Source organism: Oryctolagus cuniculus, chromosome 1 (assembly GCF_051225735.1).
Source record: "Oryctolagus cuniculus isolate XC-2025 breed Fujian yellow rabbit chromosome 1, ASM5122573v1, whole genome shotgun sequence".
Classification (NCBI taxonomy): Eukaryota; Metazoa; Chordata; class Mammalia; order Lagomorpha; family Leporidae; genus Oryctolagus; species Oryctolagus cuniculus.
In genome coordinates, this window is record NC_142867.1 from 217,306,444 (window position 1) to 217,325,477 (window position 19,034).

At 49.5% G+C, this 19,034-nt stretch overlaps 2 protein-coding genes across 7 annotated transcripts in view; one reads left to right on the top strand and one right to left on the bottom strand.

Annotated features, from left to right (window-relative positions):
* Nucleotides 1-1,611: 1,611 nt before the first annotated feature.
* Nucleotides 1,612-4,372, bottom strand: POLE3 (DNA polymerase epsilon 3, accessory subunit). Of its 2 annotated transcripts, XM_070066358.2 has the most exons (5): nucleotides 4,223-4,372; nucleotides 4,037-4,122; nucleotides 3,615-3,733; nucleotides 2,816-3,019; nucleotides 1,612-2,360 (listed from the first exon to the last, which is right to left on the bottom strand). In XM_070066358.2, the coding sequence occupies exons 1-4, from the start codon at nucleotides 4,286-4,288 to the stop codon at nucleotides 2,847-2,849; spliced, it is 444 nt and encodes a 147-aa protein (XP_069922459.1). In that variant the 5' UTR covers nucleotides 4,289-4,372; the 3' UTR covers nucleotides 1,612-2,360; nucleotides 2,816-2,846. The 2 variants fall into 2 exon arrangements, with proteins under 2 accessions (XP_069922459.1, XP_002720466.1); XM_002720420.6 differs by having other exon boundaries at nucleotides 1,612-3,019.
* Nucleotides 4,373-5,565: 1,193 nt separating this feature from the next.
* Nucleotides 5,566-19,034, top strand: part of C1H9orf43 (chromosome 1 C9orf43 homolog) — a 32,765-nt gene continuing 19,296 nt past the window's right edge. For 4 of the 5 annotated variants that reach the window (XR_016224987.1, XR_016224986.1, XM_008273416.5 and 1 more), the window contains exons 1-5: nucleotides 5,566-5,782; nucleotides 7,386-7,585; nucleotides 7,693-7,843; nucleotides 14,200-14,254; nucleotides 17,157-17,257. Coding sequence is in view for 3 of the 5 variants with exons in the window: in XM_008273416.5 (XP_008271638.3) it covers nucleotides 5,700-5,782; nucleotides 7,386-7,585; nucleotides 7,693-7,843; nucleotides 14,200-14,254; nucleotides 17,157-17,257 (590 nt within the window). In the remaining 2 variants the exon portion in view is untranslated. Of the gene's footprint in view, nucleotides 5,783-7,385; nucleotides 7,586-7,692; nucleotides 7,844-14,199; nucleotides 14,255-17,156; nucleotides 17,258-19,034 lie in introns of those variants that run through there. The other variant, XM_089319689.1, reaches the window with a different exon arrangement.

Consider the following 19,034-nt stretch of genomic DNA (forward strand, 5'->3'; position numbering starts at 1 on the left):
TCTGAGCCCTGCAACCACATGGGAGACTCGGAAGAAGCTCCTGGCTTCAGACTGGCCCAGCTCCTGCCATTGTGGCCATTTGGGGAGTGAATCACAGGATGAAAGACACACCCCCAGCTCCCGCTTTCCGTCTATATTACACGTTTCTTAGTTTTGACAAAGGCACCATGGTTTATGCAGTACGTGAACACAGGGAAAGTTGAGTGAAGAGTATGAGATTCCTGCAATTCTGTGAAACTTTTCTGTAAGACTGTTCCAAAGTTTGTTTGTTAAAATAAAACAGAAGCACAGCTGAAGGCCACCGGGACCCCAACAGGATCCCCATTCTTGTACATTGGTGCGATCTTGGGCAGGTCCCCTCGCTCCAAAGAGCCTTTCACCCGTCAGTGAGAGGTCTGGGGAGTGAACCAGCAGATACAAGACCTGGCTCTCTGCAACTCTGCCTCTCACATAAATCAATCAATCTAAAAACAAAAAACCAAAAACCTGTAGTTTTAAGCCAAATATTTCTAAGGAAAAAAATTTTTTTTTTTGGTGTAAGATTGGTGAGGAGGGGCAGGATGGATGGAGTTATAATGCAGTTCTTTTGGGATTCACTCCTGACAGGTGCAGTCTTATGATGGAGTAGCAGAATAGATGGAACGAGCTGTCCTTACGCAGGGCTTGTGTAACTGGTTTGTTTGACAGGAAGCAGGGTTGGGGGGAGGACTGTAACGCAGCCATGTTCCAGAAGGTTCACTTGGCTAGTACAGAGGGGAAGCAGAGATGAGGCAGGAAACTCAGCTCAAAGGAAGCCACAGGAGTCCAGATGGGACTTGGCTTAGCCTACAGCGGTGCTCATGGGAATTATGAAAGGATGTTTCTGCTGTGGACAGGGAAAAACCCATTGGATCAACTGACCGTGAAAACCTGCATACAGTTCTTCAAAAAAATATTTATTTGAAAGAGTTAGGGACAGAGAGTGATCTTGCAACCTCTGGCTCACACCCTACATGGCTGCAACAGCCAGGGCTGGGCCAAGCCAAAGCCAGGAGCCAGGAGCTTCTTCCAGGCCTCCCACATTGGTGGCAGGGGCCCAAGCACCTGTGCCATCTACTGCTGCCTTCCTAGGCCATTAGCAGGGAGCTGGATCGGAAGTGGAGCAGCTGTGTCTCAAACCAGGGCCCACATGGGATGCTGGCAAGGCAGGTGGTGGCTCTACCCACGAAGCTACAATGCCAGCCCCGATATGCATGAACTTTTTATGATTTGAAAAGACTGCGTAGGTTAGAGTGCGGTTAGGAGCAGTGTGGTTAAAAGGTAATGAGGGTGACAGCAGGGCTGCTTCCCAGGGTCTAAGAGGTAGTTTTGGCAGGCATTCGGAACAGCGCCAGACGCAGTGGGAGCTCAGGAAGTGGCGTCGCTGGCTTTCTAAGGTGCCAGCCATGATCAGGCTCGCGCCAGCTGAGCAGCAGCACCCTTGCCTGTGAGCGAGCGGCATCTGCTGGCCGCCAGCGGTGATGCAGGCTCCCGTGTTTCCAAGATCTGGCCCGGGGATCACACCCCAGACACTGTATGGGGACTTGATCAGTGGCTCCTCTCCAAAAGCACACGGGGAACACGCAGGCGTCATCTCTTCTAACAAGAACGTTCTTTATTCGTACAAAGCATTACAATCTTCTCAACAGCCATCACTCATTGAACGCCTCCCTGTGTTCATTTAACAAGTTGACAGTGTCAGACTACACTTCCCTACCTGTCAAACCCAAGCGCTCAACCTGCAAACAGAACAGTGCTTGTAGCACTGACCCAAAAGAGAGAAAGGCTCAGAGAGGCCAACAGGGGTGCTTTAGAAGCAGCTCGGGGGCACGGCTGGTGGGCCAGCCATTACATTCCTGAGCGCCATCTGACTGCCCTAAAGGGTTTGTATGACATTCTTTTTAAAAGCCGAGAGATTAGAACTAAGAAAGCAGAAGGACTTGCACTTTGGAATACTAAGCAGACTGTCAAAGTTCCCAGACTGGCAGGACTGAGAGAGAAAGTGGAAATGAGAAGAGCCACAGGAGCGGAGGGAGAGCTGTGCCTAGAGGGGAGACGGTCTGGAACTCTCCGTGAACTGAAGGAGGACGCTCAGGCCCCAGCCCGGGAGGCGGGCTTGGCCTCCAGCAGGTTCTCAAGTGCACATGGCGAAGGCAGTGAGGCGCCTGCTCCGTAAGACCCCGGCGTCCCTGCCTGCCTGCCTGTGGTCTCCACTGTTCAATCCGGAGCGCGTGAGCTCAGAGCGCGGCGCCCGGCCCGGCCCGCCCCAGGCAGGCTGCCTAAGGCACACAGATGAGCTCCAGGGTGAGCGGGTCTAACAGAATCCACTCCCACGGATGTTCCTGCCAAGGGGAGAGACAACAGAACAGATTTCTTTAATCCTCCAGTTCTCTTAGCAGTGTCCTAAAGCCAACCGCCTGACCACTTCACGGGTTTCCACGGCCACATCGTGTGCAAGGAAGCCCAGCTTTCTGGAGCCTCATGGCCTCTGAGACTTGGAACACAGCAGGCAGCAGGGGAATTACGACTCTCTTCAGGGGTAGGAGGACTGGGGGTCAAAACCTACCCAGCCATACATGTAAGCCAACACGAGAGATCACACTGACTAACGGAGCGAGCTGTTCAGTGACGACCGCCCGCTCAAGGAAGCGGCACAGGGCTGTGCCAGGCGGCTGCGCGGCGTCGGGAGCGCCGGTTCGGCTGGCGGCCTGCATCTGCTCCAGCACTCCAGCCCGGGGCAAAGCAGCGCACAAACACGGAGCCCACGGCCACCGCCCGCCTGCCTCCCGCCGCCCACCTGCCTCCCGAGGTCCAGACTCCCGCAGCACTCAGTTGTCAATCTCCTCCTCTTCATTCTGCTCTTCTTCCTCCAGCCTCTCCTCATCTTCATCGTTGTCCTCGTCCCTGCTCTTGTCCGGCTCTTCCGAATCCGCCTTTTTGTCTTTGTCTTTCTTCTTCTGTTCCGAAGCTTCCTTCTTGCCCCTCTGCTCCCGCCTATAGGCTGCAGGAAGAGGGGCGGGGTTAGGAGACAGGGCTGGGGGAGACAAGCGGGGACCGCAGCCGGCAGCATCACTGGACAGCTGGAAAAACCAAGGGACACGAGCAGAAAAGGACCTGGCGAGCAGCACCGAGAGGTCTCGGGTGGTGCCACTGAACTACGTCCGGTCACATCCGGTACTGGCTTTCTGGGCCACTCTTTCACAGTCCCAGGGCCACATCAACAGGTCACCCGTCTTCCATGTGGTTTGGGAAACAGAAGGGTACGGGCAGGCACTGGGGGCAGGGATTAAGGCGCAGCTCGGAACGCACGCATCCCATACCTGTACGGGAGTGCCTGGTTTGAGTCCTGGCTCCGCCACTTTAGAGCCAGCCTCCTGCCGGAACACCTTGGATGGCGCAAATACTTGGGGCCCTGCTCCCCACGTGGAAGACCCAGAGGAAGGGCAGGGGTCCGGCCCGGCCCGGCCCGGCCATAGCTAACCTGGGCATTTGGGGAGTGAACCGGAGGGCGGAAGATCTCGCTGTGTTTAACGATCTCTCTCTCTCTGCCTTCCAAATAAAGTGAAGAAGAAGAGAAGCCACGCGGGGGTCGTTACCTTCCAGGGCCTCCTTCAGCGGGGCGACGAACCTCTGGAACTCCATCTCCTCCATGGCGGACAGCACGTCGCTGGCATTCAGGGTCTTGCGTTTCCCTTTCATCGCGAAGTTGTTGGCACTGAAACAAAGCAAAAAGGGCTCTAAACGGCTGCCCCCTTCCCTCTTTAGGACGCGAAAAGGGGCACCCAGGGGTGGGAAGGGAGAACCCAGGCACATCTTGGCCGTACAGATGTTTGCGTAACCTGCGTAAACCCTGCCCTTGCCCGTACCTAAGTCTGCTGTTCGAACAGACCCGGGAAGACCCGGGAGGGGGGTTTACATGGGTCCCAGACCACAACTGCCAGCAGCGGTTCCCGGTGCCTCCCCCCCACCCTCCAGGCCTTAGACCCAGCCGGACGCCGGCTCGCTCTGTCCTGCTCACCACGATGTGGCGTACAGCACGAAGACGCTGGCGGCGCGTGAGATGGCGCTCCGGGCCTCCTTGGAGATGTTGACACCTTCCGGGAGCTGTGATGACGGCGGGAGTGAGCAAAGCCGCCGGCCCAGGACCTGCTTCCCTTCTGCCCGCTCGTCCGCCCCCGGCCCATCGCCAGCCCGAGCTGCTCACCGCCTCCTTGATGATCCTGGTGATTACGGCGTTGGGCAGGTTTAAGTCCTCGGGCCTCTCTGCCATGGCCGCGGTCGAGGCCTGAGTCTGAGCCTAGGGCCTCCTCCCCAGGTACCTCCAGCGTCCGGACTTCCCGCGCCGCTGCTGTCTGACCCTCCGAGGCTTCCGTTCCGCCTCACGTAGGCCGCACCGTGTCCCACAGTGCCCCGCGCCCCCAGCCTTCCTCCTACGCCAGCCCCGCCTCTCCACCTCAAGACGCTTTGCACCCGAACTTTTTGCGCTCGTAGCGGTTTTGGCTCGCTGGATCTTTCGGTCAGCGCCCACCGTACGCCGCACGTTCTTCCTCAGAAGAGTGTCTCTGCTTCACGCTCCCGCTACGTCCAGAGCTTTCGCCTCGAACTAAGTATGGCCCACGGAGGCTTCCGTCCGAGCCCCATCGTGCTCTGCGCCGTTGCTTGGCGACGGAGCGGCCTCGCGCCTCGCGTGGGAGACGGAGGCGTGGAGCCGAGGCGGCTGGGTGGGGCCCCTCCGGACGAGAGGCGGGGCCTGGTGAGCCATTACCGCCGAGCTCCTCGCCGGGCGGGGCTGCGTTGGGCCCCTGGATTTCGGGAACCCTCGGGGTTTCATCTTTGCCGTGGTCCCGAGGAGCCGGGACCCTGCGAGGCGGAACCGCTCCCTCCCGACAGCCACAGTGTTTTTCCTGTTCCAGAACGCAGCGGGGAATCTTTCTTCAGCCCAGCGCTTGCCGATGTCCATCCATCTTTCCGCCCCTCACGGCGCTGTGCTAATCCTTACCAAGGATAGGTGTTAGCTAGGCTTTTTTGGGGAGTTACCTTTTTTTTCCCTTGAGCTCTTGTTCACAGCGGGATGCGCCTGACCAGACTTAGAGGTTCATTTCGGGCTGGGCAGGAAAGGGCGGGAGCAGCCGCTTTTAAAATACTGCATCGTCCCATTTAAAACAGCCTTGTTAAAATTGCGTTTAGTTTTAGTTCATTACATTGTGTGTCGTACACCTTTCCCAGGCAAAATCATACCCAAGGGTTTCTTCTTCTTCCTCTTCCTCTTCTGTAATTAACAAATCTTTTTTATTTGGGAAGAGAGAGAGGAATCTTACATCAGGTTCAGTCCCCAGATGCTGGCCAATGGGTGGTGAGCCAGGTGGAAGCCAGGAGCCTAGAACTCAATCCAGGTCTCCCACGTGGATGGCCAGGACCCAACTACTTAAGATTTAGATATTTGATATATATATATGTGCATATATATATATATATATAAAAGAGAAAGCGAAGGAGATCTCCCATCTGCTGATTCACTCCTCAAATGGCTGTGCCCAGCTGGGCCAGGATGAAGCCAGGAGCCCCTACGTGGGTGCAGGGGCCCGAGCATTTGAGCCATCCTCAGCTGCTGTCCCAGGTACATTAGCAGGGAGCGGGATCAGAAGTGGAGCAGCCGGCACTGGAACCGGTACCCATATGGGATGCTGGCACTGCAGGTGGCGGCTTTCCCCACGACACTGCGGCTCCTGCAGTGGCACTTCAAGTTGTATTCCTTTCACATTAGGTATGTGGAAATTCTTACTGCCACTGAGAACTAATCCAGTTGTTTTTTTCCCCTTGAAACATGCTGTCTCAAATTTTTCTTGCTTTTGATGGATACATGATTAGAGCGAGATACTTCCCTATTAGAAAAACAGCAGAGCACATGCCATGGTAAAAGGCAACCAAACTTGAGCTAGAGACCAGGACCTCGTGGGGGTCCTACTGTACTTGGCTAGGGCAGACTGGGCGTAGAGATGCCAGGAGCTGGAACGCTTCAGCCAATTGCTGTGTAGTTGGAATTGGGCCCAGTGTTGTCAGATGTTTTGATCTGTAAGAGGAGCCAGAAATCTGGATATTAGGGACTATTTCGATTTTTGGTAGGCTCAAAGTGCCTGCCAAACTAAGCAGGTCAGGTTGGGTACAATCCAAGGCCAATAGTTCGCTGTCTTTGATCTGACAAGGTGTTCAGAACATGGTTTGCTTATCAGTGTTCTCCGTGCCCCAAACGAGCCCTCTCATATCTTTGGTAGTCAATAAACATGTTGGATAAAAGAAAGAAGAAGTGGACACTGTCCTTAAAAAGCATTAGGGATGGAGTGGTAGTGATTGCCTGAAACGTCTGCAGAGGGAAGAAGATTCTGAGCACCCATAATACCAGCAATTCAAGTGTATTATCTTATTTAACGATTCCACAGTTCTGCTTAGGGGTTCACACGCACACACACACACACACACACACACAGCCAGCCGCCTGCCCCAACCACACACGTTACGTGAGGAAACAGGCTAAGATGAAGTCACTTGCCTAAGACCTTATGCTTACAGCCAGTAAATGAAAAAGTAATGACCTCCGAAGCAACTACAAGTCTACTGATTTGCTATTTGAGTGTTCAAACCCATGCATTGCTGGGATTTTGCCTGCATGGGAATCAGCATGGGGGTAAGTCTGCAGAAATGTGGAATTAAAAGATAGGTTTATTTTGGAGCAAAATATTTTCAAACCCATGTGTAGTTTTTTCATAGTTCTCATTTTTCATAAAAACTTTGAAGAATCTCTGCATGGATTTCAAAATGATTTTGCACTAAAGAACGTCTCTTTTAATGCCATTTTTCATGAACATTTTGAAGTACCCTCATACTGGAAAAGGAAGCCTGCCTTCCCAAGGTTTGAGTCATCTAAAGTGATTGTATGACTACATTGGTTTTAATTTAAGGCTTTTGGAGATAATGGCACCTTCTCCCTGATCATTGACTAAGGAGAACTGGAAATGATGCTAATGCTTATTTTAGCCTATATGTCAAGCCTTTAATATTTATTAACTAATTTGGTAATGTCTGTTTAATAGGCTTATCCCCATTTTACATACGAGGAAACTGAGGCTCAGATTAAAGTCCCAGACCACTCAGATATTAAATGAATGACCAATTAGGAGGAGACCTTCTGAACTCCGTCCCCAAACTCTTATGTCGCTCTGAGATGTTTTCATGCCTGTTTATTTCCCAACCTTTACTTATCCAATGACCATTTACCAATGAAAGTTCAGTAGAAATATTTTGTGCATTGAGTCCAAATACTGCATGGTTTATGTGTAATATTCCCTAATTATTATTTGTTGATTTCCCAGAGGGGTAGAACACTGCAGGGCTGGCCGTTGTCCTAAACCTTTTACAGCTATGGACTTGCCAGATGAGACCCAGTGGGATGAAACCACCTGCAACTTAGCTCTCTGTCAGCATCCGCAATGCTGGGCATCTTTCCGCCGGATTGAGAGGGGCCATCCTCGGATCCTGGGCTCACCATGCCAAACCTCTGTGGATCCTGAAGGTAACTTAGCATCTAGACTCTTCCTCACAAGGTCCTTAAGCTGTGTATGCTCGGCTTCCTTTCTCTAGGCAGCATGTTACATGTTTCCTTCTGGTCTGCTTTCTCAGATAAACTCCCCATGCTCACGGTGGTAAACATCTCAGACTCCTGCTTCCGGGCCAAGAGACTTGCTCGTCGTCCATTATCAGCATCTGCCGTCAGCAAGGCTCATGCCTTATTGTCTCGGGAATCAAAATTTGACTCAAAATTTCAAGACAGGTGATGTATCACGGAATCTTCTGTTAACATCCCATTGTCTCAGAAAATTCTGGGTTGGCCGGCGCCGCGGCTCACTAGGCTAATCCTCCGCCTAGCGGCGCCGGCACACCGGGTTCTAGTCCCGGTCGGGGCACCGGATTCTGTCCCGGTTGCCCCTCTTCCAGGCCAGCTCTCTGCTGTGGCCCGGGAGTGCAGTGGAGGATGGCCCAGGTGCTTGGGCTCTGCACCCCATGGGAGACCAGGAAAAGCACCTGGCTCCTGGCTCCTGCCATCGGATCAGCGCGGTGCCCCGGCCGCAGCGCGCCGGCCGCGGCGGCCATTGGAGGGTGAACCAACGGCAAAGGAAGACCTTTCTCTCTGTCTCTCTCTCTCACTGTCCACTCTGCCTGTCAAAAAAATAAAAAAAAAATTAAAAATTAAAAAAAAAAAAAAGAAAAAAAAAAAAGAAAATTCTGGGTTGTGATATTCCTGACCGATGCAGTAGGCTCTGAGAAGCTGCATTGAAAGGAAAATACTAGTTCAGAAAAAGAAAGCATTGCTGCTTGTGTTCCAGGAGTTGGCTAATCTGGGACGTATGTTGGTTTGGTAGGGCTGCTGCAATGGACAGCATGGTTTCAACAGCAGACGTTTATTTTTTCACAGTCCTACAGGCTGGAAGTTTAAGATTGAGGTGTCAGCAGTATTTTTTTTTTTAATTTATTTATTTGGTTGAAAGAGATGCAGAGCGAGAAGTGAGGGGTGGGGGATAGCGAGTGAACTTTGATCTGCTGGTTCACTTCCCAAATGGCTGTAACAGCTGGGCCAGGCCAAAAACAGGAGCCAGGAGCTTCTGTGTCTCCCACGTGGGTTCAGGGGCCCAAGTACTTGGACCATCTTCTCTTGCTTTCCCTGGTGCATTATCAGGGAGCTGGATCAGAAGTGGTGCAACTGGGACTGGAACCGGCGCCCATATGGGCTGCTGGCACTGCAGGTAGAGGCTTACCCGTCCACACCACAGCGCCGGCCCCACAGTGTTGTTTTCTTCTGGGACCACTTTCCTTGGCTTGTAGGTGGCCAGCTTCCTGCCGTGTCTTCACATGATCTTTCCTGTGTGCCCATGTCCTCATCTGCTGTTTCTATGAGCACGCCAGTCATGTTGGATTATAGCCTGCCCATGTGATCTCATATTACCCTATTACTTTTTTAGACAAAGACCTGATCTCAGATGGTGTCACATTCTGAAGTATTGAGGGTTGGGACTTCAACAGATGGATGGGGTGGGGACAGGATCTTATCTGTTGATCATCAGAAAGTGGGTGCTCACGTGTGGTCCTCCTTATCTCTTCCACAAATACTGGAAGCTACTTGTAAGCTCCCCAGAGCAGAAGCAGGAGCTTGTCTTTTGGAATCTCCTGCACAGTCTAGGGACCCAGCTGGTGCTTGCTGATGTGTGTGAAACTAAGGGACTGGGCGACCCTGTTGCTCGTGGTGGCCCTTGTGGGGGCTTCTTCACTCCTGTTCCAGACAAGCAGTCCCAAATGACGTCTCTTGGGGGAGAGAAGTAGAGGAGAGGTCAAGGCTACTTTCAGGTTCTCTGGGACTTGAACTCTTGGGAAACAGCAGCATCTCCCCGAGGAGACCTGCGATGCCCTTCGCTCGCACCCCCGCCACGCCCGTGCCTGCGGTGTGGTGCGGAGCTGTGAGCAGGCACCTCATCCGGGCAGCCCCTGGTCTCCGTGTTTTCTCCCCTCAGTGCCTCTTTCTTTGTGCCTCACGCCTTCTCCTCTCGACCCTCCTTCCCTCATGGGTAGGCGTTCGCAGTGGCTTCTGCATTGGTCTCTCTGCCTTCTCCCTTGCAGCCACCTTATGTGTGACTGACAGATTAATTTTCCAGAAGTAGTACTTTACTTATCAGCACTTCCCTACTGAAGAACACCTAGACCCAGACCTCTCTCCTGGAGTTGTGACCTCTGTGCGTTCTGGCCCCTCTCGAATCATGAAGTCCTGTCTTCTCCGACACCACCTTTTCCTCTGAGCCAGACTAGTTTTCCGATTGTGCTTTCCTGTCCCTGACACTTTGCTATGCGAGTTCCCCACCCCTAGGAGCCCTCCACCCTGGCCTCTGCTTCACTGGGTGCGTGGCAGGCCTGGGAGGCTGTGCAAGATGCTGTCTTCCTGACGGACCCCTCCCCCCGTTCATTCCTTGTTCAGTAGGTCCCAGCCACACTGCTCTTTCCATTGCTCACGTACTCCACACGTCCCACCCCGGGGCTTGTACACCTGCTGTGGCCCCTGAGTGGAACCACTTTTCCTGGGTCAGGGTTTTTCTCTGTCCTGTACATCACGGAGTGTTTAGCCACATCCCTGGCTTCTACCCATTGAGTGGCAGTAGTACCCCCTTGTGACAATTGTGACAACCTCTAGAAATTGTCAGATGTCCCCTGAGAGGGGAAATCGCCTCTGATTGAGAAATGTCGCCCTTAGTTCCTTCCATGGCTAATTCCTTTTTATCTTTCTGGTTAAGCTTAAAAGTTGCATTTCCACAGAGATCTTTCTTGAACAGCCTACTTAAAATTTCCCTAAGCCCTCACCCTCATTTAACCTTGCTACTTTTTTCTTTAGTTCTTCTGATTGGAAATGATTTTTATTGATTTGTTTGTCTCCCCTCGTTAAGGAACCATGTGTATTTTGTTTATTGCTCTGTCCCTGTGCCTTGAATAGCACATGGAATAGAGCAGAGACTCAGTAAGTACTTGTTGAATGAATGAGTGAACATGGCCTCCTCCTGTTTCAAGTTTGCGTTTCTTGTTTACCACTAGTCCTGGGGACACACCCTTCCAGTCAACCCGGCACTTACTGCCCCTAGTGTGCTTACTGATAATTTTATGCCTATGTTCTTTTGCCTACTAGATTTTAGGCCCTTTGAAGTCAGGGGGCACAACATCATTCATTCATCTAATCTCTCATTCAATTCAGAAATAAGTTTTAGTGGGGGCCGCTGTGCTGGACCCTGGGGATACAGCAATAAACAAGATACAGTCTTTACCCTCGAGGGCAAAGCCTCTTTGGAGAGGCAAAGAAGGAATCAGGGAGGGCTATCCGGTGTATGAGTGTCATGAAAAGACCGAGTGTGCGGAAGCCCAAGGACACTTTCATCCGGCCCAGTGTCACCTGTGCTTAGCCCTGAAGTTTGGACAGCCCGGGAAGTAGGGGCTGCAGGGGAGGGTGGCACAAAGAAAATCTGAGCTCTAGGAAGAGCACATGCAAAGGCCTGGAGGCAAGCGGGCGTTCTTCAGGTATCAGGGAAGTAGTTCATTGTGTCTGGGACATAGAGTGGAAGTAGAAGAAGCGTCAGAAATGAGGCTTGGAGTAATAATACCAGTAGAAAGGAGGGGCCTATATCACATAGGACTTTGTAGATCAGGCTGAGAATTGAGTCTTTTATCTTACACCTCTGTGAATTATTGATTCATTAGAATATTTAACACATTTTTTTTGATAGGCAGAGTTAGACAGTGAGAGAGAGAGACAGAGAGAAAGGTCTTCCTTCCGTTGGTTCACTCCCCTAATGGCCGCTACGCCTATCTGAAGCCAGGAGCCAGGTTCTTCCTCCTGGTCTCCCATGCGGGTGCTGGGCCCAAGCACTTGGGCCATCCTCCACTGCACTCCCGGGCCACAGCAGAGAGCTGGACTGGAAGAGGAGCAACCGGGACTAGAACCTGGTGCCCATATGGGATGCCAGCGCCGCAGGTGGAGGATTAACCAAGTGAGCCATGGTGCCAGCCCATTGTAACCATTTTTTATAGAAAGCTTTTATTTAATATATATATAAATTTCCTAAGTACAAGTTTTATATACTATAAAAAATTATAGCGGTTGTTTCCCCCATACCTGTCCTCCAACCCCCAAACCATCCCACCTCCTATTCCCTCTCCCATCCCATTCCTCATTAAGACTCATTTTTAATTATCTTTATATACAGAAGATCAACTCTATACTAAGTAAAGATTTCAACAGTTTGCACCCACACAGACACACAAAGTATAAAGCACTGTTTGAAGACTAGCTTTACCATTTGAAATGTCCATTTGAAAGTGGCTGGCACTGTGACCCAGAGGGTAAAGCCCTGGACTGTAGTACCAACATCCCATAATGGTGCTGGCTCAAGTCCTCGCTCTCGCTCTCCACTTTTTTTTTTTTTTTAAGATTTATTTATTTATTTGAAAGGCAGAGTTGGAGAGAGAGAGAGAGAGAGAGAGAGAGATTCTTTCATCCACTGGTTCCCGCCACAGATGGCAGCAACGGCTGGAGCTATGCTGATCCAAAGCCAAGAGCCAAGAGCCTCTCCTGGGTCTCCCACATAGGTGCAGGGACCCAGGGACTTGGACCTTCTTTTACTGCTTTCCCAGTTCATAGCAGAGAGCTGGATCAGAAGTAGAGCAGCCAGGACTCAAACCGGCGCCCACATGGCATGCTGGCACTGCAGGTGGCAGCTTTACCCACTATGCCACAGTGCCCTGCTCCTCTTCTGATCCAGCTCCCTGCTAATGCAACTGGGAAAGCAGTGGATGATGGCCCAAGCACTTGGGAGATGTGGGAGACCTGGAAGAGGCTTCTGGCTCCTGGCTTTGGATCTGCTCAGTTCTGGCTGTTGCAGCTGTTTAGGTAGTGAACCAGCAGATAGGAGACCTCCCCTAACCCTCTCTCTCTGTCTCTGTCTCTACATCTCTCTGTAACTCTGTCTTTCAAATAAATAAAATAAATCTTTACAAAAAATGTGCAATTCATTGGCATTAAGTACATTCACAATGTTTAGTAGCCATCATCACTATCCATTTCCTAAATTTAAAAATAAAATGTATTCCAGCTCCCTGCCAATGTTTCTGGGAGGACAGCAAGAAGGTGGCCCAAGTCCTTGGGCCCCCACACCTATGTGGGAGACCCAGAAGAAGCTCCTGGCTCCTAGCTTCAGCCTGGCCCAGCCCTGGCCATTGCGGCTGTTTGGAGAACGAATCAGTGGATGGAAGACCTCTCTTTCTGTCTCTCTTCTCTTTCTCTAACTCTGCCTTTCAAATAATAAATATTGAAAGTTTACTCATTTACTTGAAAGTGAGAGTTACAGAGAGAGAGGGAAATCAGAGAGAAAGTAGGAGATCTTCCATCTAGAACCGGTGCTGTGGCATAATGGGCCAAGCCTCCTTCTGTGGCACTGACATCCCATATGGCCCCTGGTTCGTGTCCTGGCTGCTTGTCTTCCAATCCAGCTCTCTGCTAATGGCCTGGGAAAGCAGTGGAAGATAACCCAAGTGCTTGGGCCCCTACACCCACAGGAAGAAGCTCTTGGCTCTTGGCTTCAGATAAGCCCAGCTCTGGCCTTTGCGGTCATTTGGGGAGTGAACCTGCTGATGGAAGATTTCTCTCTGTATCTCCTTCTCTGTCTCTGTCTTTTAAATAAATAAATAAATATCTAATAAAATAAAAGAGAGATTTTCTGTCTATTGGTTCATTCCTCACGTGGCTACAATGGCCAGGCTTGAACCAGACTAAAGCCAGGAGTAAGGAGCTGAATCCAGGTCTCCCACGTTGGTAGCAGGGGCCCAAACACTTGGGCCATCTGCTGCTGCTTTCTCCAGGCTGTTAGCAGGAGTGGAGCATCCAGGACGTGAACCAGTGCCCATATGGAATGCCAGCATCATAGGCAGCAGGTTTACCTGTTGAGCTGCAACGCCAGCCCCCAAAGGTATTTTGTAAAATACTTTTCCAAAGGGAGAGAGAGAAAGAGAAAGAGAAAGAGAAAGAGAGAGAGAGAGAGAGAGAGAGAGAGAGAGAGAGAGAGAGATCTGCTGTGTGGTGCTTCACTACCCAAATGCCTGTGTCAGTAAGGGGCCAGGTTAGGCTGAAGCCAGGATCTGGGAACTCAATCCAGATCCTCTCTCTTGTGTGGCAGGGACCCAACTACTTGCAGCATCACCTGCTGCCTCCAAGGCTGTTCATTAGCAGGAAGCTGGAATAGAGAGTGGAGCCAGGATTCCAATTTAGACATTCCCATATGGGATGTGGGTGTCGCAAGCAGCAGCTGCACCACTCTGCCAAATCCCTGTCCCTCAAAGGTACTTTTGTTGATGGTGATGCAGCTGTGTTACTGAGAGAGGTGGAAGCTATGAATGTCGGCTGTGAAGGGTTTCCAGTGTGCAGTGTCGACTAGTGACTGTTTTGGGTAAAACAAAGCCTAAGGAGATGGTGAGACCCTATGTTCGTTTGGCAGATAGCAAGCCTGAAGGTTTCTGTTGATAAATAGGATTTTCCTCCCAGCACTAACTGTCATCCCAGCAAGTCTTTCGTGTCTCTGTTTCATGTTGGGAACTCACATTTTTCAGGCCTCAGAAGGGTTTACCTGACGATTTGAGCAGCCTTACTGAGAGAGCTCCCAAAGTAAGTCACAGGTTTGAAAAGCTATGTTTTCTCTTTTCTAGTGCGAATAAAATGCTCATATTTTGCCTTCATTTAACGTTTTTCCTCAGGAAGACTATAATCTGAATAATAAAGATGGTAATAGCTATCTAACAGTGGGTTGCTAATATATGCTAGGCTCTGCATGGCTTTATATGCTATATTTTCAGGAATCTCAGCACAAGTAGGATTTATCTGTGGAAGTTTTGTATGGGTGAGGATTTTATCTCTGTTCTGCACAGAATGTATTCAGCTACTTAGTAAATAACTGTCATCTCATAGGCAGGGAAGTTAGGATGCTGGGATGTCGGACCTAAGTGGGCCTTCAGGTGATCTAGCCTGATGACTTTTAAACTTATTAACTTATTGCCATGATAAGAGATAGATTTCACAACCAAAATACCATGGAATAATGCTTAACCTAACTATGGTAACCTCTGATATTTTCTGTCTTATTCTGTTTTATCCTGTTTCATTTTGAAACAGTGTGTGCTCTGATTCACAAATTTGATTTATTACTTATGAACAAGTCTGAAGATCATTACCATGGTTATTCTCATACATCTTGCGGGTGAGGAAACTGAACCCCACGCATAGGAAATAATTTGCTAAAGCACAGAGGCTAGTTTGGTAGAGTTAAACTAGAACTTTTGGGAAAAAACCTTCCTACATACCTACTGTAAAGAGAAATTTACTCTTCTTTGCAGTCCTATTGGATGCCTTTTTTTTTTCATGTGGTGTTTCACTGCTCAGTGTAAGAGACTACTAGATGGTTGATGGGTTTGAATGGATGAGTTTGATATCTTTAGAACAAGAGGATTAAACTTTTTTTAAAGTCAGAATTACACAGAGAGAGGAGAGGCAGAGAGAGAGAGAGAGGTCCTCCATCGATGGTTCACTCCCCAAACGGCCACAACGGCCAGAGCTGCGCTGATCCGAAGCCAGGAGCCAGGAGCTTCCTCCAGGTCTCCCACGCAGGTGCAGGGGCCCAAGGTGTTGGGCCATCTTCCACTGCTTTCCCAGGCCACAGCAGAGAGCTGGATTGGAAGTGGAGCAGCCAGCTCTTGAACCAGCGCCCATATGGGATGCTGGCACTTCAGGCCGGGGTGTTAACCCTCTGTGCCACAGCGCTGGCCCCACCTATTTTTAAGCTAATTGTTTGAGTAGATAAAACACAAACGTGATTCTAAATTCAAACGGCATAAAAAGGGAGCTAGCATGTGGCATAGCAAGTAAAGCCACCTGCAATGCCTGCGTCCCATTGGGTGCCAGTTCAAGTCCTGGCTGCTCCACTTTCAGTCCAGCTCCCTGCTTTGGCCTGGCCCAATACTGGCTGTTGTAGCCACCTGGAGGGGAAGATCTCTTTCAGTCGGTGAAAGATATCTTTCTCTGTAACTCTGACTTTCAAATAAATACGTAAGTAAATAAATCTTTTTTTTTTTTAAAGCATAGAAGGAGTTCCAATGAAAGTGAGTCTCCCAGTTCCTCCTTATTCCCCCCAAGTCAGTGAGTTCTTTTTCACAAGGACAAACTCGCTGTTATTATTCTTTTTGTTGTTGTTAAACTATTTATTTATTTGAGAGGCAGAGCTACAGACAGAGAGAGGGAGAGACAGAGAGAAAGCTCTTCCATCTACTGGTTCACTCCCCAAATGGCTGCAATGGGCTGATCCAAAGCCAGGAGCCAGGAGTTTCTTCTGGGTCTCCCATGTAGGTGGCAGGGGCCTAAGCCCTTGGGCCACCTTCCACTGTTTTCCCAAGCCATCAGCAGATAGCTGGATCAGAAGAGGAACAGCCAGGACTTGAACTGGCATCCATATGGAATGCTGGTGCCTTAGGCAGAGGCTTAACTTACTATGCCACAGCACTGGCCTCTATTATTATTCTTTTAAACTCAACTCAACTCTTCTCTTCTCTTCTCTTCTCTTCTCTTCTCTTCTCTTCTCTTCTCTTCTCTTCTCTTCTCTTCTCTTTCTGAAAGGCAGAGGCACATACAGGCAGAGAGAGATGTTCCATTTCCTGATTTACCCCCCAAAAATGCTGGCAACAGCCAGGGCTGTCAGGCTGAAGCCAGGGACCTGGAGCTCAATCCAGGTCTCCCACATAGATAGCAGGGACTTAAGCACTTGAGCTATTACCTGCCGCCTCCCAGGATGCAATTAGGAGGAAGCTGGACTGGAAGTGGAGGAATCAAACTGGAACAATGCACTACCATATAGGACGATACAGGATGTGAAGTTCCATCTGTGACTTAACCACTGTGCCAAACACTCACCCTCATCTTATTTTTAAAGGTTGTTTAGGTTTGTCTTATCAGGTATATGGACTAGATAGCTGATCACAAGGTTTCTTTGATCATTAGTGCTCTACAATCCCAAATAGCTCAATGTGAGAAAGCTTAACACTTTAACTTTTATATAGATGTTTATAATGTAAATGGGGTATAAAATAGAAAACTTGCTTCTATCTCCACCAGTTCTCCCCCTGTTCTTGAACTACCAGTTGTTTTACTTAAAGGGGATCTAAGTCTTTGGAGTGGGGTAGTCAGAATAAACAGTGTTCCCATAGGTAAGCCCCAAGGCTTACCCCAAGGTGAGGTTGGAGTTGCTAAATACCACCCAGTGTCACAGGGAAGCCAAGAAGATTATTCACCTATTAGTACTCACTCCTGTAGACTGCCTATGTTGATATCTGATGAAATAGTTGGTTTTTGGGGCAGAGTATTATGAACATATTTTGGTGTTGAGAAGCCTCCTTTTTACTATCTTCTGAGCCACTAAAATATTTGCTTAACCTGATAATACTCATACAATAGTCAGTGCTACTGACTACTGTTAGGAGCCTGGCACCACAAGCTATATGTAAGATTTATATCTTTCTCTTAGCTTTCAGTGTTGAATTTGAATGAGATAGAAATTCCCTCCTCTAAAGACGTTAGAAATATGGTTGTGGTCTGGATCCCAGAAGAACAGGAGAAGCCTGTGAGGTGAGTATCATGTCTAGAACTTGGGAACTGTTGACCTTTTTATTGTACAAACCCCTGCCCTCCTCTTCAGGCCTCCTTTTTGTGGTCTCTCTTTAGCTCCCATATTGTAAGTAGGAGACCAAGCAGAGCTCTCGGTCTCTTGCATCCGCATCTTGCTGCACTGGAATTCTGTTTTAATGCACTTTGATATTCATGCTGGGACTTTATCAATTTTACATGGCAATAAATAGCTTAGAAGACAAGGCTCAATTTATTTGTGAGGTTCAATTAAGAAAGCAATGCTATTAATTTTCCGTATTAGTCTTCAGAAACTAGTGAAGCATTTCTCAGCAAAGCACATGATATCTGATCTTAACCCCAAGATCTTGTACAGTGGCACAAAATGAATAACGTATAGGACTTGTACACAAAGCAGTGTGTGACAAAGACCATTTGGTGAAGGCCAAAAGGCTTGCTAGCATTGACAGCCATGAGGAGCGAGTTTGCTTCTTTTGTGGTTGTGGATGGCTTCTAGATTCTTACTGCTCAGAGGTGATGAGACTTCAGAATTTCTTTGTCATTGGCCATCTTGCCAATGTCAACCTCAAGAGCTTCTTTTTATTTCGTTTTCTTTTTTCCAAATGATCCTATAAATGCTTCTTTATATGTGAATTTTTATGTATAGATATGTGATATAAACAAACAAACAAGGCCGGCGCCGCGGCTCACTAGGCTAATCCTCCGCCTTGCGGCGCCCGCACACCGGGTTCTAGTCCCGGTTGGGGCGCCGGATTCTGTCCCGGTTGCCCCTCTTCCAGGCCAGCTCTCTGCTGTGGCCAGGGAGTGCAGTGGAGGATGGCCCAGGTGCTTGGGCCCTGCACCCCATGGGAGACCAGGAAAAGCACCTGGCTCCTGGCTCCTGCCATCGGATCAGCGCGGTGCGCCAGCCGCAGTGCACTGGCCGCGGCGGCCATTGGAGGGTGAACCAACGGCAAAGGAAGACCTTTCTCTCTGTCTCTCTCTCTCACTGTCCACTCTGCCTGTCAAAAACAAACAAACAAACAAACACTCCTAAGGATTTATTTCCTTTCATTCAAAAGAAGCCCAGAGATGAGTAGGCCAGGGCTAGTGTGTCAGCTCTATGAGGTAGTCAGAAGCCAGGATGCCTTCTGGTTTTCTGGGCCATCCCCTTTAGTCTGTGGCTTCCATCTTCAAGGCACTTCATAGGTACCTTTAAGTCTAAGTTGGCTGCTAATGCACCAGGTATTATATAAATTTCTAGTCAAGAAGGAGGCAAAAAGGACAGAGTAAAAAGTACTTCTTGAACATTTCCTCTTTGCCAAGCAGTGAGCACCCACTGGAAAACCAGATAGATTTGGTCCCTGTCCCTCCTAGAGCTATATGGGGGGTGAAAGGGAGTCAGACAATATGAACATAATCACACTTAAGTGTATAATTCCTAATTTGGATTCATGCCATGAAAGTAAATTACTTGATTATCCGAGAGAATGGCGATAGTAAGGTATCTTTTTAAAAAATTTTATTTATTTGACAGGCAGAGTGATATAGAGGGAAACAGAGAGAGAGGAAAAAAGGAAAGGAGGGAGGGAGAGAGGGAGAAGAAGAGAAGGAGGAAAGGTTGGGGGAGGTAGAGAGAGAGAGAGAGAGAGATGTTTCATCTGCTGGTTCACTCCCCACATGGCTGCAACAGCAAGGGCTGGGTCAGGCTGAAGCCAGCAACCAGAAACTCCATCCTGATCTCCCACATGGGTGGCAAGGACTCTGGTAGTTGAGCCAT